This window comes from Lepidochelys olivacea (assembly GCF_965140295.1).
Source record: "Lepidochelys olivacea isolate rLepOli2 genome assembly, chromosome: 2".
Lineage (NCBI taxonomy): Eukaryota > Metazoa > Chordata > Testudines > Cheloniidae > Lepidochelys > Lepidochelys olivacea.
Window position 1 is genome coordinate 76,678,411 of NC_140412.1, and position 23,515 is coordinate 76,701,925.

Genomic DNA, 23,515 nt, shown 5'->3' on the forward strand with positions numbered 1-23,515 from the left:
CAGTTGTTAAGATTTTGGCAGCTCATCACTGACTCTTCACTGCATAGGGGTCCACCATCTTCCCTAAGGGCAGCTAGGCTTTGGTATTTTGGGGAAACAGTTGGAGGCAGTGGCCTTTCGAAAGAGGGCATTGTAACTGAGGGCAGCTTGTGGCCTCAGGGCAGGTCTACACTACCGCAAAAGTCCATATAACTTATGTCACTCAGAGGTGTGAAAAAGTCCTCCCTCTCCAAGTGACATATGTTTTGCGCTGTCCATACCAGTGCTATGTCGGTAGGAGACTCTCTTCCACCAACATAGCTTCCGCTTCTCATTGAGGGGGAGTAATTATGCTGACGGGAGATCACTCTTCTGTCAACATCGCGTATCTGGTGAAGAAGTGCAGCTGTGCTGATGTAGTGCTGTAACATAGATTTGTCCTCATTCGAATTGAGAACAATAGGAGATGGTAGCCACTTCAAAAGGTCAATTCTTCATGAAATTGCCTGTAATAGAACATTATTCACTACCATCTGCTGAAGAAGAAACTTCCAGTTGTAAGGAATTGACAAAAAATTATCATTAATCCTATTTTTTTTTAATTCTTTGTTGCACCAGATCTGCTTAACAGGGAAGGCAGGAAAGAGGGGGAAACTAGTTGTGTATGCATGTGTGTGTGAAGGAGAGACCAAGAGAATGTGGGTGGCAGAAGGGAGGAACTGGGATGCATGAGCAGAAGGGAATGTGGCTGATGTAGGGGAGGGAGAATGTGGGGCATGATAGAGGGATGTGTGTATGCCAGGTTATGCAGGGGAAGTGCAGAAGGCAGAGGGAGTTTCATGGTGAATATGCATGCAGTTGAATGCACAGGGAAGGGGAGTTTAATGTGTTTGTGCAAGGGAAGATGGAGGCTAAGAGGAGGCTGATGGGGTGCACGCTGGTTGCTTTGCACAGCTCTAGCAATGCAAAGGTGCTTTAAACCCAGTTTAATTGCCCAGTATGCTCTGGCAATTTTGTGCTGCTCCGGACTGGAGTAAAGTAGCCCGAGTATATTGATGAATCTGGCCACAGAACTTAAAATTAAAATAGTTACTTAAGAGTGATACTTCACATATTCAAAGCATTAGAAACATTACATGATAACATTCACTTCTCTTGTTCAGGGTTTATTTATTAAAATAACAAAAAAGAAATTCCCAGAGAAAAACTAAGTTAAAATGGAGTTACTATTGAGAGTGTATATAATTAATTTAAGGTTAAATACACTACAGGGATGATGTGATTATTTCATAATCAAGCATTATAAACCCAAGAAATTCAAAGTTAATGTTAAACTTAAAAGAAATCCAAACATGTTAAGTTATTGAACTACATATTAGAGCACCCCAAAAGCCTTAACTCTGCCCTGTAGAAGAGAAAAATTCAGATGTGCCTTTAAAAATCAGTTCAGTCTAATCTGGGACTAGAAATACTACAGTACTTTAATCATAAATATATGGCAATTGCATAGTATCACTCAGCCTAGTGAGAACACTGAAAAGTAAAATCATTATAGGGAAGCGTTTGACATTCTGTAAAAACTAAGGAAATGTACATTATCTTTTTTGGCAGAAAGAGAGTTTATGAAATAGCACAGAAAGTCAGTAGTTGCTATTTTAGCTATTTTTAACATTGTTTTGTGGGCAGAACATTTATTAATAATTTGAACCTATGACATAAATGCACTGTGTGAAATCCTGACTCCATTAAATTCAATGAGAGTTTGCCATTGACTTCACTGGGATCAGGATTTCACCCACTGTGTGTATATTGTATAAATGTGCATAACTGATAAAAGTTAAGAAAAATGTTATAGTTATAAGCAGATATCTTTCAATAAGTGTAATCCATAACCTTTCTCTTTAGATTACTCTGGAGCAGATGATAAAAGAAAATTTGCGGTTAGCACAAGAGTATCAGATCTTTCAGAAATATTATTTAAATGATAAAGAATACCTTATGGATCTCTATGACGATAGGGTCAAGATGGAAGCTGCAGTTAGAGATCAGCAGCAGGTACAGTACTAATATAATACATTTGCTCGTTAACTAGTGATCTGTTTTCTAAAATTTATTTATTATGGCGACTTAATGAAATTGGATAACCATGCAATCCATGGTCTAAATTCTTGTGATTTCTGGCTGTTGTATGCTGTTTGTATTTTTCATTTGACTTATATAGGACAGTTTTTGTAAGAAGATGCTGTAAGGATATGTAGGGTTTCACTCTAAATAATCCATTTTTGGTACCTTAATTGAATCTATACCTTAGTTCCAGTAATTTCATGTAATTCAGTATTGCAAAGATCATCTTCGTAGTACATCTTTTGTTAGCATGGTCTTTATATAGCATTGGGAGTTTGCTGACATCAACAGCCAAACTAAGGCTACAATTCAGGAAAACACCCATAAGAATCAGAGGACTTGTGGCACCTTAGAGACTAACCAATTTATTTGAGCGTAAGCTTTCGTGAGCTACAGCTCACTTCATCGGATGCATACTGTGGAAAGTGTAGAAGATCTTTTTATACACACAAAGCATGAAACAATACCTCCTCCCACCCCACTCTCCTGCTGGTAATAGCTTATCTAAAGTGCTCACTCTCCTTACAATGTGTATGATAATCAAGGTGGGCTATTTCCAGCACAAATCCAGGGTTTAACAAGAACGTCTGGGTAGGAAAAAACAAGGGGAAATAGGTTACCTTGCATAATGACTTAGCCACTCCCAGTCTCTATTCAAGCCTAAGTTAATTGTATCCAATTTGCAAATGAATTCCAATTCAGCAGTCTCTTGCTGCAGTCTGGATTTGAAGTTTTTTTGTTGTAATATCGCAACTTTCATGTCTGTAATCGCGTGACCAGAGAGATTGAAGTGTTCTCCGACTGATTTATGAATGTTATAATTCTTGACATCTGATTTGTGTCCATTTATTCTTTTACGTAGAGACTGTCCAGTTTGAGCAATGTACGTGGCAGAGGGGCATTGCTGGCACATGATGGCATATATCACATTGGTGGATGTGCAGGTGAACGAGCCTCTGCTAGTGTGGCTGATATTATTAGGCCCTGTGATGGTGTCCCCTGAATAGCTATGTGGGCACAGTTGGCAATGGGCTTTGTTGCAAGGATAGGTTCCTGGGTTAGTGGTACTGTTGTGTGGTATGTGGTTGCTGGTGAGTATTTGCTTCAGGTTGGGGGGCTGTCTGTAGGCAAGGACTGGCCTGTCTCCCAAAATTTGTGAGAGTGTTGGGTCATCCTTCAGGATAGGTTGTAGATCCTTAATAATGCGTTGGAGAGGTTTTAGTTGGGGGCTGAAGGTGACAGCTAGTGGCGTTCTATTATTTTCTTTGTTAGGCCTGTCCTGTAGTAGGTGACTTCTGGGAACTCTTCTGGCTCTATCAATCTGTTTCTTCACTTCCGCAGGTGGGTATTGTAGTTGTAAGAATGCTTGATAGAAATCTTGTAGGTGTTTGTCTCTGTCTGAGGGGTTGGAGCAAATGCGGTTGTATCGCAGAGCTTGGCTGTAGACGATGGATCGTGTGGTGTGGTCAGGGTGAAAGCTGGAGGCATGTAGGTAGGAATAGCGGTCAGTAGGTTTCCGGTATAGGGTGGTGTTTATGTGACCATCGTTTATTAGCACTGTAGTGTCCAGGAAGTGGATCTCTTGTGTGGACTGGACCAGGCTGAGGTTGATGGTGGGATGGAAATTGTTGAAATCAGGGTGGAATTCCTCAAGGGCTTCTTTTCCATGGGTCCAGATGATGAAGATGTCATCAATATAGCGCAAGTAGAGTAGGGCTGTTAGGGGACGAGAGCTGAGGAAGCATTGTTCTAAATCAGCCATAATTATGTTGGCATACTGTGGGGCCATGCGGGTACCCATAGCAGTGCCGCTGATTTGAAGGTATACATTGTCCCCAAATGTAAAATAGTTATGGGTAAGGACAAAGTCACAAAGTTCAGCCACCTGATGTCAGGTTAGCCGTGACATTATCGGGGGTAGTGTTCTTGACAGCTTGTAGTCCATCTTTGTGTGGAATGTTGGTGTAGAGGGCTTCTACATCCATAGTGGCCAGGATGGTGTTATCAGGAAGATCACCGATGGATTGTAGTTTCCTCAGGAAGTCAGTGGTGTCTCGAAGGTAGCTGGGAGTGCTGGTAGCGTAGGGCCTGAGGAGGGAGTCTACATAGCCAGACAATCCTGCTGTCAGGGTGCCAATGCCTGAGATGATAGGGTGCCCAGGATTTCCAGGTTTATGGATTTTGGGTAGTAGATAGAATATCCCAGGTCGGGGTTCCAGGGGTGTGTCTGTGCAGATTTGATCTTGTGCTTTTTCAGGGAGTTTCTTGAGCAAATGCTGTAGTTTCTTTTGGTAACTCTCAGTGGGATCAGAGGGTAATGGCTTGTGGAAAGTGGTGTTGGAGAGCTGCCGAGCAGCCTCTTGTTCATATTCCGACCTATTCATGATGACAACAGCACCTCCTTTGTCAGCCTTTTTGATTATGATGTCAGAGTTGTTTCTGAGGCTGTGGATGGCATTGTGTTCCACACGGCTGAGGTTATGGGGCAAGTGATGCTGCTTTTCCACAATTTCAGCCCGTGCACATCTGCGGAAGCACTCAATGTAGAAGTCCAGTCTGCTGTTTTGACCTTCAGGAGGAGTCCACCTAGAATCCTTCTTTTTGTAGTGTTGGTAGGGAGGTCTCTGTGGATTAGTATGTTGTTCAGAGGTATGTTGGAAATATTCCTTGAGTCGGAGACGTCGAAAATAGGATTCTAGGTCACCGCAGAACTGTATCATGTTCGTGGGGGTGGAGGGGCACACATTAGAATACTTCCCTATTCAGGAAATCACTTAAATACAAGCTTAACTTCAAGCACGTGCATAAATCCCATTCCAGTCAGTTAGTAACTGCTTCAATAAATACCCATGATTATGGCATGATGGCAGTTGTTTCATAGTTTAAGGTTGCAACTGAATTTCCATTATAAGTCTGATTTTGCACCAACCACCACCCTTTTCTAATATTGACAAAAAGTCATATCTGCCTCAAAAGCGCTAGGTTCAATCTGAGGCCAAGGAAGAATTTTTCTACAGCATACAAAAACACTTCAGTTTACTGCAATGTGTTTAAAAAAATCAAACAAAAAAGACAGAGGTAGAACCTAGTTTGTTAATCTTCCCTGATGAGAGAGAGTGCCCAGGACTAAATTTTAATCAACTAAAGTCTCATCTCAAAAGTTCTTAACTTTTGATATATAACATGCTGTGGAACATCAGGGTCAATGCTATGTACCACATCAAAGAATGGTTGGAAACCTGTGTTTTCATTTTCTAAGGAAATAGTGTCCATTCATTTTTTTCTAGAGATAGACTTCAAAATGTAAACCAATCCCTGGGATGTCTGTTCAGTGGAAAAAAAGATAAATTTTCTAATATTCTAATTGGATTTTAGGTTTTGGTTTTTTTCTTTTTTCATCTCTTGCATTTTTGAGAGTTAATATGCATTTAAATAACTGTTATGTGGCCACACCCTTAACTTTCCTAAGAATTTTTGGTGGGAAGTCTCATAAACTCAATTCATTTGTGCAAGAATCTCGTCCCAGTATAGTACCATATTAAAAAGCAGGTGAGATTAGTCCACTTCCTCAAAGCATTCTTCTTTACAGGATACTCTAAAAGAATCCAAATTACCTGCTAGACTTCAGTGTCATAAAATGTTTTACAAGCGCCTACATTTTCATCATACAAACACATCAATTGTGCATTTATTCATCAACTATACGCATTCTGTCACCTATTCATCGCTCTTGTTGAAATTGAATGTGTTGCACTTGTTACTGACAATTGTCAGTAGGCAAGTAATCAGTGTATTCTTGTTGATCTCACAGCCTTCCATTTTTCAATCAGTAAACAGTTTTAAGAGTCAAAATGTAGAGCTAATCACTCTTTAAAGAAGGAGCTAGAGATTTATGATTTATGAAAATGATTAGCAATGAACCACATATATCCAGTGTGTGGCTTACAACTGCTACCTGAACTAGGAATTTTAGGGAAGTCTAGAATTTGACAGTATGCCAGTGCCATTTAACAGAGTACATAAACCAAGAGTTGGAGTTCTATGTAGGATATTAACTTCAGAGAATTATAGTGACTGCTAACTAACTTTCCTTTTTGATAACCTTTAACTTTTCTAAAATGAATAACCTGTCCAACTGTAAAGACAAAATAATCACATCAGCACCAGAGGGAGAATTTTTTCACAAATGATGATAAATGGAGTAAAGATGTTGGTCACATATAGGTTCTATAAAAAGGAGACATATTTTCTCAGTTTTTTACTGATAAGTGACTTACAACTGCAACAGAAAATCATTTCTGTAGGAGTGCCAGTGTAATGATTTTTCTAGCTGCTGTACTATGCATATATATCACAATGACATGAACATTTGAGAAGAAAAGAATGTATTCATTTCTCTAAATCTACAGAGCTCTCTTTTCCTTCTATATCTCAGATATATAAGTGACAATCAAAATTAGCAGTCACGTTTTAAAAAATGTTGATTTAAAAGGTAAAGTAGCAATTTTTGCCTTGTTCTGATTCATTTCAACTGGATATGTCATTCACTTACTGCCTTAAACTGTTGAGAAATTGCTGTGTGCTTGTTAAATAGTTGCTTCATTCAACCCCAAAAGTGTCTCAATTTCAGTGATGAAGTACTTCCTTTATACCGTGTAGGTCTATATTATGGCTTTGCAAGCCTCTGGACTATGGGTTGGAGAAACATCTGTAGTGCTCCAGCATTGGTGAATAGAGAAGATATGCCTGAAAAATATACCTCCATGGGCATTGAGGAAGCCAGGGATAACGCTTTGGGGAGGCAGTAGGTGGCACAATCTCCACACTACTGCTCACAGCCTCCCTAGATGGCTGGGTGTGGCTTAGCAGGAAGAGAGAATCCTTGCTTTTATGAGTTGCTACCACTAGTGGAAGCACCTGCTGAATGCACTGTGTAGTTGCTTTTTTAGTACTTTGCCTCCTGCTGTCTCCTTCTTCCCAACTCTGCCTCATTACAGTTTTGTTGCCAGTTCTCACAATTTTATTGCAAGTTTTCAATATTTAGTGTTTTTCTTTAAGCCCCAGCTCCTGGGATCAAGTGCTGTAATTAGGTAAGAATCTCTGCTTCTATTTGAAAAAAAAAGATTCTAATGCTCGTGGTTGCATAGAAAAGCTTGAAAATGTGATTTAAGAGAACTTGACATGGTTAAAAACCAGAGGACAAATGTAAAGAACACAAAATTTATTATTTTTAAAATTTCCTAATCTTTAAGTCAATCTTATGATTTTGGGAGCCTGTCTCTTGATCTTCAAATGCTTGGTGTTGGCAGTACTTCTGCTGCAAAGTACTAATGGGAGGAGCCTTACCAAAATATCTGCCTTACAGCTTCTGACGCCCTGCATAATCTTCTAGTGAGAGAGTGAAGAACAGGAAAAGATCTTAGAAAGAGTGAGTATAGGAGAAGGAGGCATTAGTGTAGTGGGTGAAAGACTTGAGGGTGTGAGGAAGGAAGAGCATTCTGGGGCCAAGAGCTATGAATGAAACCCCCTAGAGAGGCAGAGAGATGAGACCCAGGCAAAGGGGAAGGTATGGAGGAGCAGTGGAAGGTGAGAGTCCGTAGGGTACAGGGATGGCTCTGGAGAAGAAGTTGTTCAGGAACAACTGGGGAAGGGATAAATCAACAGGTTAAGGGTGAGGGAGAACAATGTGAGAGGAGATGGAGAAATGCCAGAGGGGAAGAGAGAAAGAAAGACATGGAAGATAGGGATAGGAAAGGCTCCAGATGGAAGATGAGATGGGGGGTTGTAGGTGAGGAGGAAGAAATGCAAAGGGATTTTCTCAAAAGGGCAGAGGAGGACGCAAGCCGAGTCTGTAGGGGAAGAGAGTGATCTCAGAAATGGGAAAAATGTAGATGGCTGGCAAGGAAAGAGAGGGCAGAGGCTACAGTTGTTGGAGGAGATGTCATAGGTAAGACTGTTTTGATGGGGGAGAAGGACACCAGCTGGAAGGAAAAGAACCTGAATGAATAACTGATTTTTCCGTTTGGTGGCTGAACCACAAAATAAAACTAAAAAATTGTTTAGTTTCTAACCAAAATGGAATTTTTTCGGTTTTTCTCACCCAAATGAAAAAAATGAAAAAGTTCATTTAGGTCAAATGCAGATTTGAATCAGCATTGCATTTAGAAAATGTTGATTTGGAATGAAATGTGGAAACTGTTTGTTTCAAAAATGGTGAAACAAAACATTTGGACATTTCCAAAAAATAGTTGTTGTCTTGTTTTTTTCTCTTCCTCCCTCCCCCCCCCCAAAAAAAACCCCTATTCACTGCATTCAACCAAAATTTGCAAATAGTTTCAGTATCCCGAAAAATACATTTTTCAGACAATTTACTCTAGAGGAGGCACATGCGGGAAAAGACATTCCCATGAGAAAGAAGGGAATGGGAGAGGGAGCGAGAAGGGTTTCAGAAAAGCAGATATGAAGAATGGAAGGAGAGGGAAAAGAAAAGGGGTATCTCTATGGACAGATTTAGATGAAGGATGGGCAAAAATAAATAGTAGGTTAAATTTAAATATAGTGAGACAGGCAGAGAAGGAAAAAGAAAATTGTTGATCAAATAAATAAAATAAAAAAGTGAGAGACTGTAATGTTTATTTTTATTGTGTAAATTTCATAGAAAGCTTGGTACCAAAATGTAATCTAAAGTACACTATTTGTTTATATATCTGTCTATCTCAGGGGAACTTGGTTCCTTAGGATTAGAAGGGTTTGGGAGACCCATTGTAATGCTGGATAGAGGGCCATCTTCTTGTGTATGCTGGAAGGCAATAATCTGTTTTGGTTTCATGTGTGTATACAATGTTAAACCTGGACTTGTGTGTGTGTGTCTGTACATGAACGCATGTGAGAAGAAAATGCAAGGATGTTTGAAACCCTCTGATCTTGGTGCACATTATTACAAAAATTTGCAAATCATTCTCAAAGGTAATTAATCCTAGGGTATTATGAAACAATGAAGCACTGTGTTAAGGATTTAGCCCAGGATTTTCAAAAATAGGGACTTATAAATAAGCTCTTGAATACATATATTTCAAAAGTGCTGGCCAACCAGCACCTCCCATTGACCTTTATTTTTAAAAAAATCATAAGTACTATTTGAAAGTTTTTGAAGTATATCCTCAGTTCAGTGGCAAAGGCATTAAGAGTCTCTTAATGTTCACCAGTAATCTATCTCTCTCTGTTGTTGACATGTAAGGGCAATATGACTTAGATTAACTAGATTAGGTCTAAATTTAAGCTTTCTTTGACATAATTCATTTATCTGACCACTTCTCTAATGTTGAAAGACAGTACTGCTTTAGGGGTGAAGAGGGAGGTTGTTGGACAGCTGCTTTCAGATTTAAAAGTCATAATATTTAGTTTCATTTACAAAAGTAAAATGTCTTTTTATTATATGTGCTTTGGTGTACATATAATCACCAGTGAAAAGCATTTACATTTATCCCGATATCTGAATTCTTCGGACACCATCAAAAATTGCTTAGTGCATGAACAATCTATAACTTAAGCTCCAAGTACCAAATCTAAGAATTATTCAACGGATGGATTCGTTCAGTTGGCCCCTTTTACGTGTTCATCAGCTGCCTAGTAGCACTCCTGCTATGTCACATGTTCTGGCTTTATTATTTACATATGTCCCACTATTTCTTTATTCTCTTCTGGATAACTTTGGAGATAAGCAGTTGAACTCTGTGACAAAACTCAGCATTTGTTATAAATTCATTCCATTTAATACCCACTATTTTCCTGCGGCATTTGCTTTCAGAGGCATTTAGGCAACAGTCAGTACCTAAATTTGGTAGATTTCTAGCTTTCATATCCGTATGTTCTTCTTCAAAGAATGTCCCTGTGGGTACTTCACCTTAGGTGTCTTGGCGCCCTGTGCTTGTAATCAGAGATTTGTGGTAGCAGTGCCCAGTTGGGCCGCGTACGTGCCATAGCCATCTCGCACCACTCCGAGCAGTTACATACTGGTGCTCAGCCAACCATCCCCGAGTTCCAGGGCCGGCCCACAATATTTTGGCACCTGAGAAGGGGAACTCAAATGCCTTCTTCCTGTTCTGCTCCTCTCATGGTACTGCTCTGCTACCTACCCCAATAAAGGAGAACTAACCACTTAAAATGCCTTGTTCAAAAATTTTAAGGAACACTTAACTTTCAAATGCCTGAACAGCAAATGTAACTTTTCTTGTCTGCATAGTAAACACTGGCATTTTTATCTGTTTGAATAATCAAAGTGGTGGTTTCCGTGCCTTCTTGGCTGCAAAGATTTGAACTGCTTCCTGCTGAAGGTCCACAGTCTGAGCCAGCTCATGCTCTATTGAGATGGTTGCAAGGCCGATCAGCCTCTCCTGTGTCATTGTGGAGCGTAGATGTGCTTTTATTAACTTCAGCTTGGAGAAGCTGCATTCTCCACTGGCAGCTGTTACAGGAAGTGTTAGAAGTATGCACAGAGCAACAAAAGCATTTGGAAAGAGGGTGGTCATCTTATTTGTGCATATATATTCCAGAACAGCCTTTGGAGTTGATCCTGCTGAAATGTATCTTGAAAGGGCTTTCTGTTCATCACTTAAATCACTCGCATCAGTATCGCACATATCATCATGTGTCAACACTGTCTCTAGTGCCCTGCATTGCTGGTGTAGGTCTTCTTCAGGTATAGTGAGGAGTTTTGGAATATCATACAACATCCCAAATATACTGCTGTATTCCTTGAGCTGAATGAAATGTTCTTGCACAATCTAGCACCTGGTTAAAGAATTCAATTTTGAATGGTTGTTTGGGGTCTCTTCTGGGATTATCCCATGCCTCGTAATCAAAATGTTGTCTTCTTCGGTGACTCTTGTATTCTTGAATGGGTGGGAAAATAGCTTCAGTGTGAAGTTCCTCTGCCAACTTCTGTGCACTCTTCAGAACGTTTTGAAATCCCTCATCTGACTGGTAAGACTGTAGGTCTGACTTTGCTTTGTCCAGTTGTGCCATTGCTCCAGATATATCAAGGTCAACACCTTGAAGTCTCTTGCTTACAACATTTATTTCAAACAGTATGTCATGCCACAAAACTAAGCCACACAGAAATTTGAAGTTATGTATGTTTCTGGTGATTCCATTTCCCTCTCCCACTGTTCTCCCACGAACAGTTCCTGTCATAACATTATCCTCCATAATGGCAACTATGGCATCATCTACCTTCCCAATTTGGTGTTTGATAGGCTTTATTGCCTCCACTTGACTTTCCCATCGTGTGGCACTCAGTGGTTTCAGTGTCAGAGAGGATGTTCCCAGATGTTGCTTCAAAATTTGCCATCAGTGAGTTGATGCAGAGAAAAATACACAGATGCTTTGAATTACATTAAAAAATTCAGCAGCCTCACTAGAAGCTGATGCTGCATCACTGATCATCAAGTTCAATGAATGAGAACTGCATGGGACAAAAAAAGCTTGAGGGTTTAACTCTCGGATCCGTGTCTGCACTCCTCTGTTCTTTCCTCTCATGTTGGCACCATTATCGTAGCCCTGACCTCTCATGTCACCTATTGCAATTCCCGTATCTTCCAGCTTTTTAAGAAGCACATTTGTCATACCAGCTCCTGTAGTATCATCAATGTCAATAAATTCTAGAAAATGCTCTCTGACAGTCACCATTGCAGGGACATTTTCACTAGGTTCTGGTGTTGTTACAAAATGTGCCATTAAAGTCATTTGTTCCGAATGGCTGATGTCAGGTGTGCAGTCCAGAATAACAGAGTAATATCTTGCTGACTTCAGATCTGCCACAATCTTCTGTTTGGCTTTTGTTGCCAGTAACTCTATGATCTCATTTTAAATTGTTTTTCCAAGGTAGTGGTGTGTGTACATTTTTTGGGTGGTGACTCTTCTTAGATGCTCCTGGAGTACAGCATCAAACTCAGCCATCAGCTCCACAATTTTAAGGAAGTTTCCATTGTTTGGCACATACAGCTGATCTGAAATGCCACGCAGTGCTAGGTTTTGGGTAGCAAGCATTCTCACAATGGCAATGAGCTTTTTCAGAACATTTTGCCAGTAAAGAGACTCTGATGCAATCTTCTCTTGATGCTGATCGTCTATGGTGGCTTTTAACCTTAGTCTCATATCAAGCTCTTTCCACCTATGGAATGCTTTCTGGTGATTTGCTGCCTTCTTGTGACATACCAGATTTCGAGCCAGATTTTTCCAGTCCTTTGTTCCTGTAGAACCCAGTGTGGCTGGAACATTAGACTGGAAGAGTGTGCAACAAAAACTGTATGTAGCATTCTGGGTTTTTGAGTACATAAGTCATGGCCTCTCCACTTTGTCACCATTGGGGATTTCATGCCAGTAATGTGTTGGATGGAAACTTCTGTTTTCATTGTCTTTGGGGAACATGAAATTTTTCACTTACTGTGGCCCATGCAGTAGAGGGAGGTCCCTCAGGCTACTGCTCAAGTGGGTCCACAGTCCTGGATCATCTAGACTTAAGGAACTAAACTCAGTAGCAGCTGTTTCTTGCGCCTCTACCACACTCTTCTCTGATCTACACTTTTCTTCAGGAATGTGCATGGTTACATCCATTTGAGCAGTAGCTGCCAGGTCACCTGCACTCTGACTAACTGGAAGATCAGGCATCTCCTTATCACTCACATCCTCACTGGGGCCGGAAGGCTCACCGTGAACATTTGTGTCTATGCATCTCAGGAGAGCTCCTTCCTGCTTAGATAGAAAAGCTTCCTTTGCTTTCTTTCTTTTTCTGAATGCTGCCCCTGAGGGGCGTTTTCTTCTTTCTTTCATGATTGCTGTTCTGTGCCAGCTATAGTGGCTCTCAACACTCAATTGAAGGGGACAAAAAAGCAGGCTGGTAAGCAGGGCCTGAGTGAGGGAAGATATCAGTGTCTTAAAGGCCTAACTGGCTCCTACTACTTCAGTTGACTGCCTGTTCTCCTCAAGTGGGTTCAGGGAAGCGGCAGGAAACAGGAAGCTCCCTGAGAAGCTGGTGTTAAAATCACTCCAGGCTTCTGGGGGTGCTAGAAAGGTACATAAGAGGCTTCTCCTCCTCTCTCCCTGCAGCTCCTGCTGCTTTCTGTTATTCCCTCTCACCTCTTCTGCCTGCCTGCCTGTTATGTCTCTTGTGCCCTCCTTCCTCCAGCACAGCACTCTGCCATCTCTGTGCATCTAGAGCAGAGAGACTACATATGCACCAGCAGCAGACACAATTTTCTACACTCTGGGTCCTAGTGGCTCCCCTCCACAGTCTGGCACCTGAGGTAGCCGCCTCAGTTCACCTCATGGTAAGGCCAGCCCTGCCCAGTTCCTTCTCTACCACCTTTGACTTGAGTCGAAGTGATCAGCAGCGCCCTCTCTTACATCAGATAAGATTTATTGTAGTTAGTTCATAGTGATAGTGTTAGCTTAGTTGTAGTTAGTTTTCCCTATCTATTGCCTCACTTTATTTTCTTAAATTTCTTAAATTAAAAACAATTTACCATTCCGTTCTACCCCTGCCTCTCTGGCAGGCATACAGCCTTTGCCTCAACATGGTTTACCCCTTATTTTTCTCTGAGACTGGCTCTCTCAGGCATGCCCGGCTTACCGGGCTTTAAACACTGCCTGACTTGCAAACTATCCGTACCTGTTTCTGACGTCCACACTCAGTGTGTCCACACTATAGAAAACTGACAGCTAGGACATGAAAAGCCAGGGTTCTTCAACTGAAGCTCCTCATGATGGAGAAATCACTCAGACCAGCCTCTAACCCCGAGTCCAGGTCACCCCCTGGCCAACGATCATAAATGGCAGCCTGTGACAGGGACTCTGCTTCAACATTGGCTGCCAACGAGCCTGCTTCTAGAAAGGCTACAAAAAAGCAAGCACAGACATCCCAGCACCGATAATAGCCTAAACGAAAGTGATCTCCAACAGAAAAATCTGCCCCGGTACCGACAGCACTGAGAGTGTCGGACCGCGAGGCACTGGGAATGTCCAGCACCAAGAGTTCCCGAAGAACTAAAGACCCTGTGTGTGCAGGTTCTAATGGAGGTTCACATAGCAAAGTGAAACCTTTCAGCTCAGCGCCCACGGAGCCGAAGATGATCTCAGCACCAAGCTGTACAATGGTGCCACTTGCTGTAGCAATGCTGCACAGCTCTAAATCCTCAACACCGGCAGCTTCAACTCAGGCTCCTGGGCTGTCCACCATGCTGTCCCCAGCACCGAGCCTCACGGTACAGCAGCAGTTCATGAGATACACGAACCTGGTAATGGCTTCAACACCTAAATCACCTCTATGTGGCATTGAGGGTACCCCATACAGATCGGTACATACCCAGCCGACTGGTCCCTGCAGATCAGCTCCCCCCACCTCCATCTCCAGTGATGAGGAACAAGAGGATGAGGATGATGCAGTGATATATACCCCTCATCATTCCTCATCAAAGCTAGGACCATTTCATCACCAACCAGCTGCAGATATACGAGGATGGTATGGTCACCCATGGGCAGCGCCCTCCATACCATTTCCACCTAACAGTTCATACTGGGATCTATGGGCAATGTATAGGGCCCAAAACCACAGGCCACCTAGCCCACCTAGATCCAGAACAGCCCAGTCCCCTTCATCTACTGCCCTGGCACCCTCTGAAACACAAGAGGAAGACACTGAGGATCTTGAGGACACAGCTGAACATGACACTTTGGTGCCTACTCACCTCTCATCTTCGTTGCCAGATGAAACCATAATTCCTTCACCTCCTACTACGGGGGATGATTTCAAATCCTTTGAGGACCTCTTCAAAGGGGTTGCTGAATCCATAGACATTTCGCTGGCATCAGAAGCCCAACATAAGCTCACGGACATATTCCAGGCATCCCCATCGGCAAAGATAGCCTTGCCGATAAATGATGCTATTATGGAGCCTGCAAAATCATCTGGCAGACTCCAGCTACTGCACCACCGTCATGTAAGAGGTCTGACAAAAAATATTATGTGCCAGCAAAAGGAACTGAATTTTTATTCACGCACCCTGAACCAAACTCCTTAGTGGTGAAGGTGGTCAATCACAGCGTGAAACAACACCAGTCCCAAACGACCCCAAATGGTAACAATTGGAAAAGGCTAGACCTTCTGGAGCAGAAAGCCTATTCCTCAGCTATGCTTAGGTTCCGCATAGCTAATTATTCGGCCCTACTGACTAAATATACACAATCTGTTCTCCAAAATGTCAACCTTTATTGAAAATTTGCCAGATGACAAAAAAGAAGAATACAAAGCAAACATTTCTGAAGGGTCTCTTATTGTCAGGACAGCCCTCCAGGCTTTCCTTGACTCTGCAGATATAGCAGCACGACCCATTGCTATATACATTGTCATGCGCTGTGCATCCTGGCTCCATCTCTCTGGATTCCCAAGGGAGGTCCAGGCAATGGTTGAGGACTTCTCCTTTGAAAGACAAAAATTATTTGCAGACAAAACCGATGTCTCACTACACACCCTAAAGGACTCAAGGGCGACCTTGAAAACCCTTGGCATTTACATACCTACTAACAAAAAGAAACTGAGCAGGTTTTACAATCAGAGATTCCGGTCTACACCATACTCCCAGCCTCAAAGACAGTGCGACCAATGGCATAAACAAAAACAGAACAGACATCGGCAGAACCAAGATCAACCTTCAACGTCTCAACCATCCACCTCCAGACAATAATTTTGAAGGTGTGGTTGAGGGCACGAGACCTCCACACTCTCTGATTCCGGAACCAGAAATGGTCCCTCGCCCATTCGGAGACCGTCTGTCACCATACTACCCAGGCTGGAACACCATCACTACAGACAAATGGGTTTTAGAGATTATTCAGAAGGGATACGCCATCCTCTTTATTTCTATCCCACCTACCCACCCCTTCCCCATCCCTCATCAGGGACCCCACTCACGAGCACCTGTTACAACAGGAAATAAACCACCTCGTACAATTAGGTGCTGTGGTACCCAAACCATCACAGCACAGGGGGAGAGGTTTCTATTCCCTTTACTTTCTAACTCAGAAAAAGACTGGTGAGTGGAGACACATCCTGGATTTACAAAAACTCAACAAATTCATAAGAACACAAAGTTTCAAAATGGTGATTCTAACCCCAATAATTCTGGCATTAGAGAAAGGAGATTGTCTCTCAGCCCTTGACCTCCAGGATGCTTATTATCATATTACCATTCATCTGTCACACAGAAGATTCCTGAGATTCACCCTAGGAAAACAGAATTTCCAGTACAGAATACTACCCTTCGGCTTTTCCACTGCCCCAAAAGTTTTTTCCAAGATTCTTGCTGTCGTTGCAGCTCACCTCCACAGACAAGGAGTGATGATATTTCCATACTTAGACGACTGCCTGATAAGAGCACCAATGCAGCAAGAAGCAATAAACACCACGCAGAGTATGATAACCCTGTTCACAGACATAGGGTTGCAAATAAATGTTCAGAAGTTCACACTGGTTCCTGTCCAAAAGTTGAAATTCATGGGAGCCTTCCTCGATTGTCTCACAGCAACTGCAATGTTACCCCAACAACGCTTCCTCACTCTAGTCAACCTAATTTCAATGATGATAGACAGCCCACAAACATCTGCCCGAACATGCTTACAACTCTTGGGACATATGTTGGCAAAAACATTTTATGTAAAACATGCCAGACTCCACATAAGATGCTTGCAGACCTGGCTTCGAACAGTGTTTATACCACACAGACGCTCTCTCAACAGATGCCTCACAATGCCACTCACTAACATTATGGACACAATCACAGAACGTCTTCTCAGGAGTCCCTTTCCAACAATAAGCTCCAACCATGACAATCACAACAGACACTTCCCTAGTAGGCTAGGGGGCACATCTACGCAGCAATACTATCCTAGGCCGCTAGTCTCCAGCAGAGTCCAACCTGCACATAAACTTCTTGGAGCTAAGGGCAGTCCAAAATGCATGTGAGCACTTTCTCCCTTTAATCAAGAACAATGCCATCAAGATCCTCACGGACAGTATAGCATGTATGTTTACTATAAACCGCCAAAGGGGAGCACAATCATACTCCCTATGTACAGAGGCAATACACCTTTGGAACTGGTGCATCAGCAACAACATAGAGATATTAGCATCCTATTTGCTGGGATGTCAGAATACAACAGCGGCTCTACTAAGCAGGGATTTTGCACAAGCCCACGAGTGGGAGATGGATCCTGGAATTCTCAGATCCATATTCAAACTATGGGAGTTCCCCACTATAGGTCTATTTGCAACAACTCAGAACACCAAGTGCCCACAATATTGCTCTTGGGCCAGATTGTGACACCACTCCCTAAGTGACGCTCTCCTCATAATATGAGAGGCGCCACTGATGTAAGCATTTCGCATGACACCTCTCCTAAGCTAAGTCATTCACAAGATCAGTCAGGACAAATCCAGGGTCATTCTCATTGCACCCACATGGCCCAGACAAACATGGTTCCCATACCTGCGCCAGATGGCAGTGAAACCACCTCAAACCCTTCCCTTAATGCCTCACCTTCTGTCACAAGATACGGGATGTATCCATCACCCCAACCTTGCAGTACTCCACATCAAGACCTGGTTACTCCATGGCTGATGGGGGGTCAAGAAGGACTGTTCTAAGGAAGTGAAAGATATATTACTGAACAGTCAGAGACTAAGCACAAGAAAGACATATATCCATAAGTGGAAACGATTCTGCACGTGGTGCCAGGACAAACAGATCTTTCCACAGTTGGCCCCCCTACCGAGAATCCTCGACTATATACTGGGACTTAAAAGATCAGGGCTATTCCCCAAGCTCCATCAGAGTACACTTGGCTGCCATTACTTTCCTCCACAACAGGGAAGCACCAAGACACCCAAAGTGGAGCACCCACAGGGACAACCATCTCGAAGAACCTCAGTTACTGCACAAGGTGAATAACCCTCTCTTAAGGTGGAAATAATATTTGAGTTGAAGATTCATAGTTTGATCTTTAAACTGTAGATTTTCAATGGCTAAATCTTGTGTAAACTGGTGACTGCAGCTGCTGCCTTTGTGACATTATTTCCTTCTGGATATCCCCACTAGTTTGCACATAGCTGCCAAGGTTTGTGAATTGACTCATCTCTTGCATTTCTTTGCCTTCTAACATAATGCTTAAGTTGGGAGTTTCTGGGGTCTCATTAATAACAGGAGAGGTGAGAGAATGCAGTCTTGTTTAACACCAGTGTCTATGTTAAACCATTTGCTTTAGGCTGCATTTATTTTATCTGTGCAAGCTGCACCTTGATATAATGTTTTGACAATGTAAATTATTTCTATTGGCATAATAGCCTTTATTTAAAGACATGGATCTTTAAAGATATTGTTATAATTGTGTTACAATTCAGTCACAGTATTCATCCTCATATTAATGTTTTGATATCATTGTGCAGACATTTAGCAGGAATTTTAGGAGGGTGTTTTGTTGCTTTCTGTTTCCTCTTCAGCTTTTTGAGTTACTGACACATTATTGCAGTAAAACATATGTAGGGTCAATTCATGCTGAATAGTTATTAGAAACCATGATAACAAAAGTCATTACATTGCAGTTCAGTTTTGACAGTAAAATTTCTGCAACATTATCACAAATCCTCACGCATTAGTGCAATGATCCTTACTATAGTTTCATATTAGAATCAAAAGACTGCTGTAGCATGCTTGATACAAAAAGTCATACAAGTCAAGAGAACTTCTTTTGTGCTTTTTCAGATAACATTTTTTCTCTCACACATAGGTACCTCATTCAGAGCTCTTTGAGTCCTTTGCCTCTAATACTTCGCTCATCTGTAATATAAAAACCAATTTTCTTTAAATAACATCTGTCTTGATTTGAAAGACCAAAAGAACAATGTGGTAAATCTGATAACTGTGCCTGAGTTGTCTCTTATTTCTGCAGTTAATCTGTTCTAATTTTACTGACATTTCACTCATTGCCCTACTGCTTATTGTTACCATATAAACAATAATTAGAATTTTTACCTGCATATGATATTTCTGCTTATCCATTTCACCTATCTGAAATTCTTAAATTGTCCCATGTCCTCACAAAAGCATAAATCAGATTACAGCAAAAACTTTGGAATTATGGATGTTAAATTCGATTTTTGCCCTTCTCCAAAAGCATAGTCATTTCCATAGCAAATAGAAATAAAGGATGTTGGAGAGAGCCTTAAAGATATTAAACAAATAAGCTATTGAAAGTTCCTACTCCTAAATGCAAAAGCAGTCGAAACTGAGCAAGTGGTGGCTAAAAAAGTTATTATAAGAGTAATACTAGTACTGTTACCTCTTTTTGATGCAAGCAGCTAGACAATTTTGGGGGTCTTGCAGGTGGTTTTGGTTAGGAGAAATTGATGATGGAATCAGGTATTTCTTCGATGCAATCCTGTTTATTTGCAAAGTACGTATAAAGTCCTGTTTCCTTGAACACAGTGGGAATGACACGTTTTTCGTTTTTTTACTCACAGTTCCAAGCCTCTTTCAGCCAGCACTTTACACAAAAGCTCTTTTTGTTACCTTTTTCTTAGTCACACTACTAGGGATTCTCTGGCTGTGCCTGAGGTTCCCTTGCTCCTCTCTCTCTCTCTTTCTCTCTCTCTCTCTCTCACTCGCACACGTGCACACACATACACACATAATCAAATCAATCTCCCACCCCTGCATATACATATAGCCCACAGTGAATCCCTTCCATCTACATAGTTTAGATTTCTGATCAACCTAACTGGTGTCTGTGTTTTGTGTGGTGGCTCCTATTGTTTCAGCTATCTATTCCATAAAGGAATTCAATTGCTTGTTACATTTATCCTGAATGAAGGGCAGCTGTCATAGCCACTAACTTCTATAAGGTTTCATCCAACCCCCAGCATAGCAGTACTAACAAATTTGTTAGAGTCATGGAAAAAACCCTAAAATATATCAGTAATATAAAGGAAGATCATGCCAGACTAGTATATAAACAGAGCGATCATTTACAGATTAAAGTTCTAATATTTGCAATTTAGATCCACTTGTATAGCAGTTTCATACAGAGAGAAGATTTGAATGGTGGAGTTTGCTCAGGAAAAAATCTCAATATCCTAGGGACAAGTGATTGTCTATTGAATCAAAGATATCAATCCTACATAATGTCCTAGAGTAGGAGAACAAGAATGTGACTTTGCAATTCTTCTTTAGAAGCTTTCCCTCTCACTGGCCAAGGCATGGCCATGGCCTTAGTTAAATGACTCTTTATGTAGACATGAGAAAACATGTAGCCATTTCAGTTGTAGAACACAAAGAATGGAGTTAGAATGTCACCTCAGTGATCGCTTTTGCAGGAATATTTGAAAGTAGGAAAAAAATGACTTACCATAGTAGGTATAGTTTTCTAAGATTTTTACCCATATAAATCTACAGTCATGAGATTAATGCACCCCTGAGATGCAAGCTTGATTATCCTAGAACGCAGTGCCCATTGGAGCCATCCTCACAAGTTCCCTAAACCTCTTCCCTCATGCAGGGTTCCAAAAACTAAAAAAGGGAGTAGTACCAAGTTCCCAACTAGCACTGGTTGGAAATATTTCAACAAAACATTTTTTCATTGTAATTTGCCTATTTGTCAAAACTGAAAAACTTTGTGGAAACAAATTTCAAAACCTCCCTGGTTCCCTGCCAGCTCACCCACCTGGCTCCTCATCAGCCCACTTGGGAGACTTCTGAGGGCCGCAGGGCTTCCCGGTTCATGGATCCTGGAACAGCCCACCATGTGGACATCTCCAAAGCCAGGGTTCTAAGGCTTCAAGGGACTGCAGCTCTGGAGCACAGCTCTGCCATGCAGACTGACTCAGGTCAGAGTCAGAGAGACCAGAACTTCCAGACTGCCAAGCCAGCTGGCCAAGTCCCAAAGTAGCTGACTTCACTGACTGCTGTGAGTCAGGCAAACTGGGAAGCAAGGTGGACTGGGATTTGGGCAGCTGTGTCAGACCCAGCTCCCAGGCACCTCAGCAAATTGCCATGTGGACTGAAGGGAAGCTGGGAGTCATGGAGCTTGGGAGCCAGTGTTTCCTGGTTCCCTCTCAGCCCAGCAGGTTGAGTGAAGGAGAGTCAGGAGTCTTAGAACTTGGAAGCCAGCACTTCCAGGGCTTTCCATCATCCTGTCAGGTGGAGTACCAAGAACCCATGACTTCCCCGCTCCCCCTCATCTCACCAGATGGGCTGCCATGAAGACAGGGATCCTGGAAGCTCTGTCAGTGAAACTGTCAGTTTCAGTCAGCAGCTGCCAGGAATCCCAGGGAGCACACTTTGTTTTGGAAATACCACATTTTGGTGTTTCTGAAACAAAGTATTATGACATTTCACTTCTGCAAACATTTTCAAGTTTTTGGCTTTTTGTCCCAATTCAGGATCAAAAATTTTCACTGAACTGAAATTCAGTTTCCTAGTTAGTTCTAGTCCCAACCACTCTTCAGTAGACAGTAGACTACTGTGATTGCACACAGTTTTTAATATTGTGTTATCACTAAATCTAGCCACACTTGACATTGATGTCAATGCAATTTGTGAAATAAGTTAAGAAAAGTGGTATTTATTGACTCTTGATTGTATTCATATTTTCCACTCTGAAGTGTTACTTTTTATTGATGTGCTCTTTCATTTTCCTCAGATAATTTTCATTCTGTTTCAACCACTCTCCATAATTCTGTTTTTTAAACTAGTCTATTCTGTGGTAACTACCATATGCAGTTTTGAAATTCAGATAAATTGCAGTAACTAAGTCATTCCTTGGCCACCAGAACATTCATGTACTTTCAGATTCAAGCTAATTTCTCAAGGGTACTTCATCTTTAGTGGATAGATGCTGACTGTCAGTTACTAAATGTTTTGTAATCTTACCATATATTATTAGTTCTAGTATTATCCCTACAAATGAAGTCAGGCTTATACTAAAGGCTTGCAGTTTCCTGAATAACTCGATCTGTCTTGACATATTCCTGAAAGTTCATCTTGTTTGTCCAGATGACTACAGAATCTGTAGAACCAAACGTTTTAGGTTGATAGTTAAAGATAATAGAATTATGCTCAGGAATTCTTAGTCATTACGTAGCACATTCCCTTGTGACATTTTTTATTAAATCAAAAAAGGTTACATTTGGAAACAACTTCTGTGAGTGTAGGCATTGTAATAATGTGTCACCTGTCTGATGTCAGAGACAGCAACCACCTCCATTTTCACTTGCTGACTGGGTAGTTTAGCCATCCAGCTGAACCCAAACACTCTACTCTTTCTAGGATAACAAAAATCAAAAACTAAGTTTAAACTAAACCTTCTCTGGGTTCAAGACTTCTCACTGGGACATATGTCTAATTTCCGCCTTGGCGTGGCGGGGAGGTGATCGGGAGCTATGTCCCATCTTCTACTGGAAACTCCAGTGCTGGGCAATGGAAGGAAACAAAAACCTACTGTTTCCTCAGATCCAAGCTGCGTGTTTGCCCAAGGCCTCTTTCTTCACCTTGCTCATAAAAAATCTTCTACCTCTCCAGGGTTCTGAGACAACAGTACAAAGAAGGCAACAAAGTCCCATAATATACCAATTATCCTCTCTGTGAAGGACCTTCCTCTTGGTTGTGTGGCTTCTTCCACAGCCCTTTGGTGGGTAGACCACAAGTAGCACCTGCTTTCTCTCTCTCTTTCTCTTTTTCTATAAAGAGACTCTCACAGATCCTACTTCCTTCAGATCTCTCTGTTATTAGGACTGGGTGGTTTATTTATAACTCTGTCCCCTTTCCCAGCATTCTTTGCTGTAGCCTATGAATCTTGTGCTTCTTCTGGGAACTATGGTACCAGAATGTCTTTTTCCTCTGTTGCAGTCAGGAACATGACAGCTAGACTTTAAACTGCTGTCAAAGGACTAGCTTGCTCTGGTGACAGGCTTAGAAAACAGCTCATCCAGTATGCTGAAATAGCTATTTCCAGTTCCAAAGTAGCAAGGTCTAAAACTAAATCTATAAAATTTGCAAAGGATCTTTTTGTGATCAGGTTAAGCTAAAACTCAGTCAGTAAATAAAAATTCAACACAGATTTCTGACTATGTAGTTTAACTTAGTAAAATCATACCTTTCATTTTCCATACCTCTTATTCTAGTCATCTAGATTTTAATTTCATTCAGATATAGAGGAGGAAAGGTCTAACTTCGGCATAGTAACCTGAAAGACAAAAGCACATAGTTTGAAAAATACAAGAATTGGCTCATTGTCCCTTGAACTGAGATATCAATTAGTCTGCTCAATAGGTTGTTGACCTTGGTATTTTTAAGGGCACATGGTTAAA

General features: G+C 41.5%; 1 protein-coding gene across 1 annotated transcript in view; it reads left to right on the forward strand.

Annotated features, from left to right (window-relative positions):
• The window catches only part of CCDC178 (coiled-coil domain containing 178), a gene marked incomplete at its 5' end in the record, with an annotated part of 366,439 nt that overhangs the window by 250,620 nt on the left and 92,304 nt on the right, over nucleotides 1-23,515 (forward strand). Inside the window, 1 exon segment of the mRNA XM_084618717.1 lies at nucleotides 1,885-2,034. Within this exon segment, the coding sequence (XP_084474843.1) occupies nucleotides 1,885-2,034 (150 nt within the window).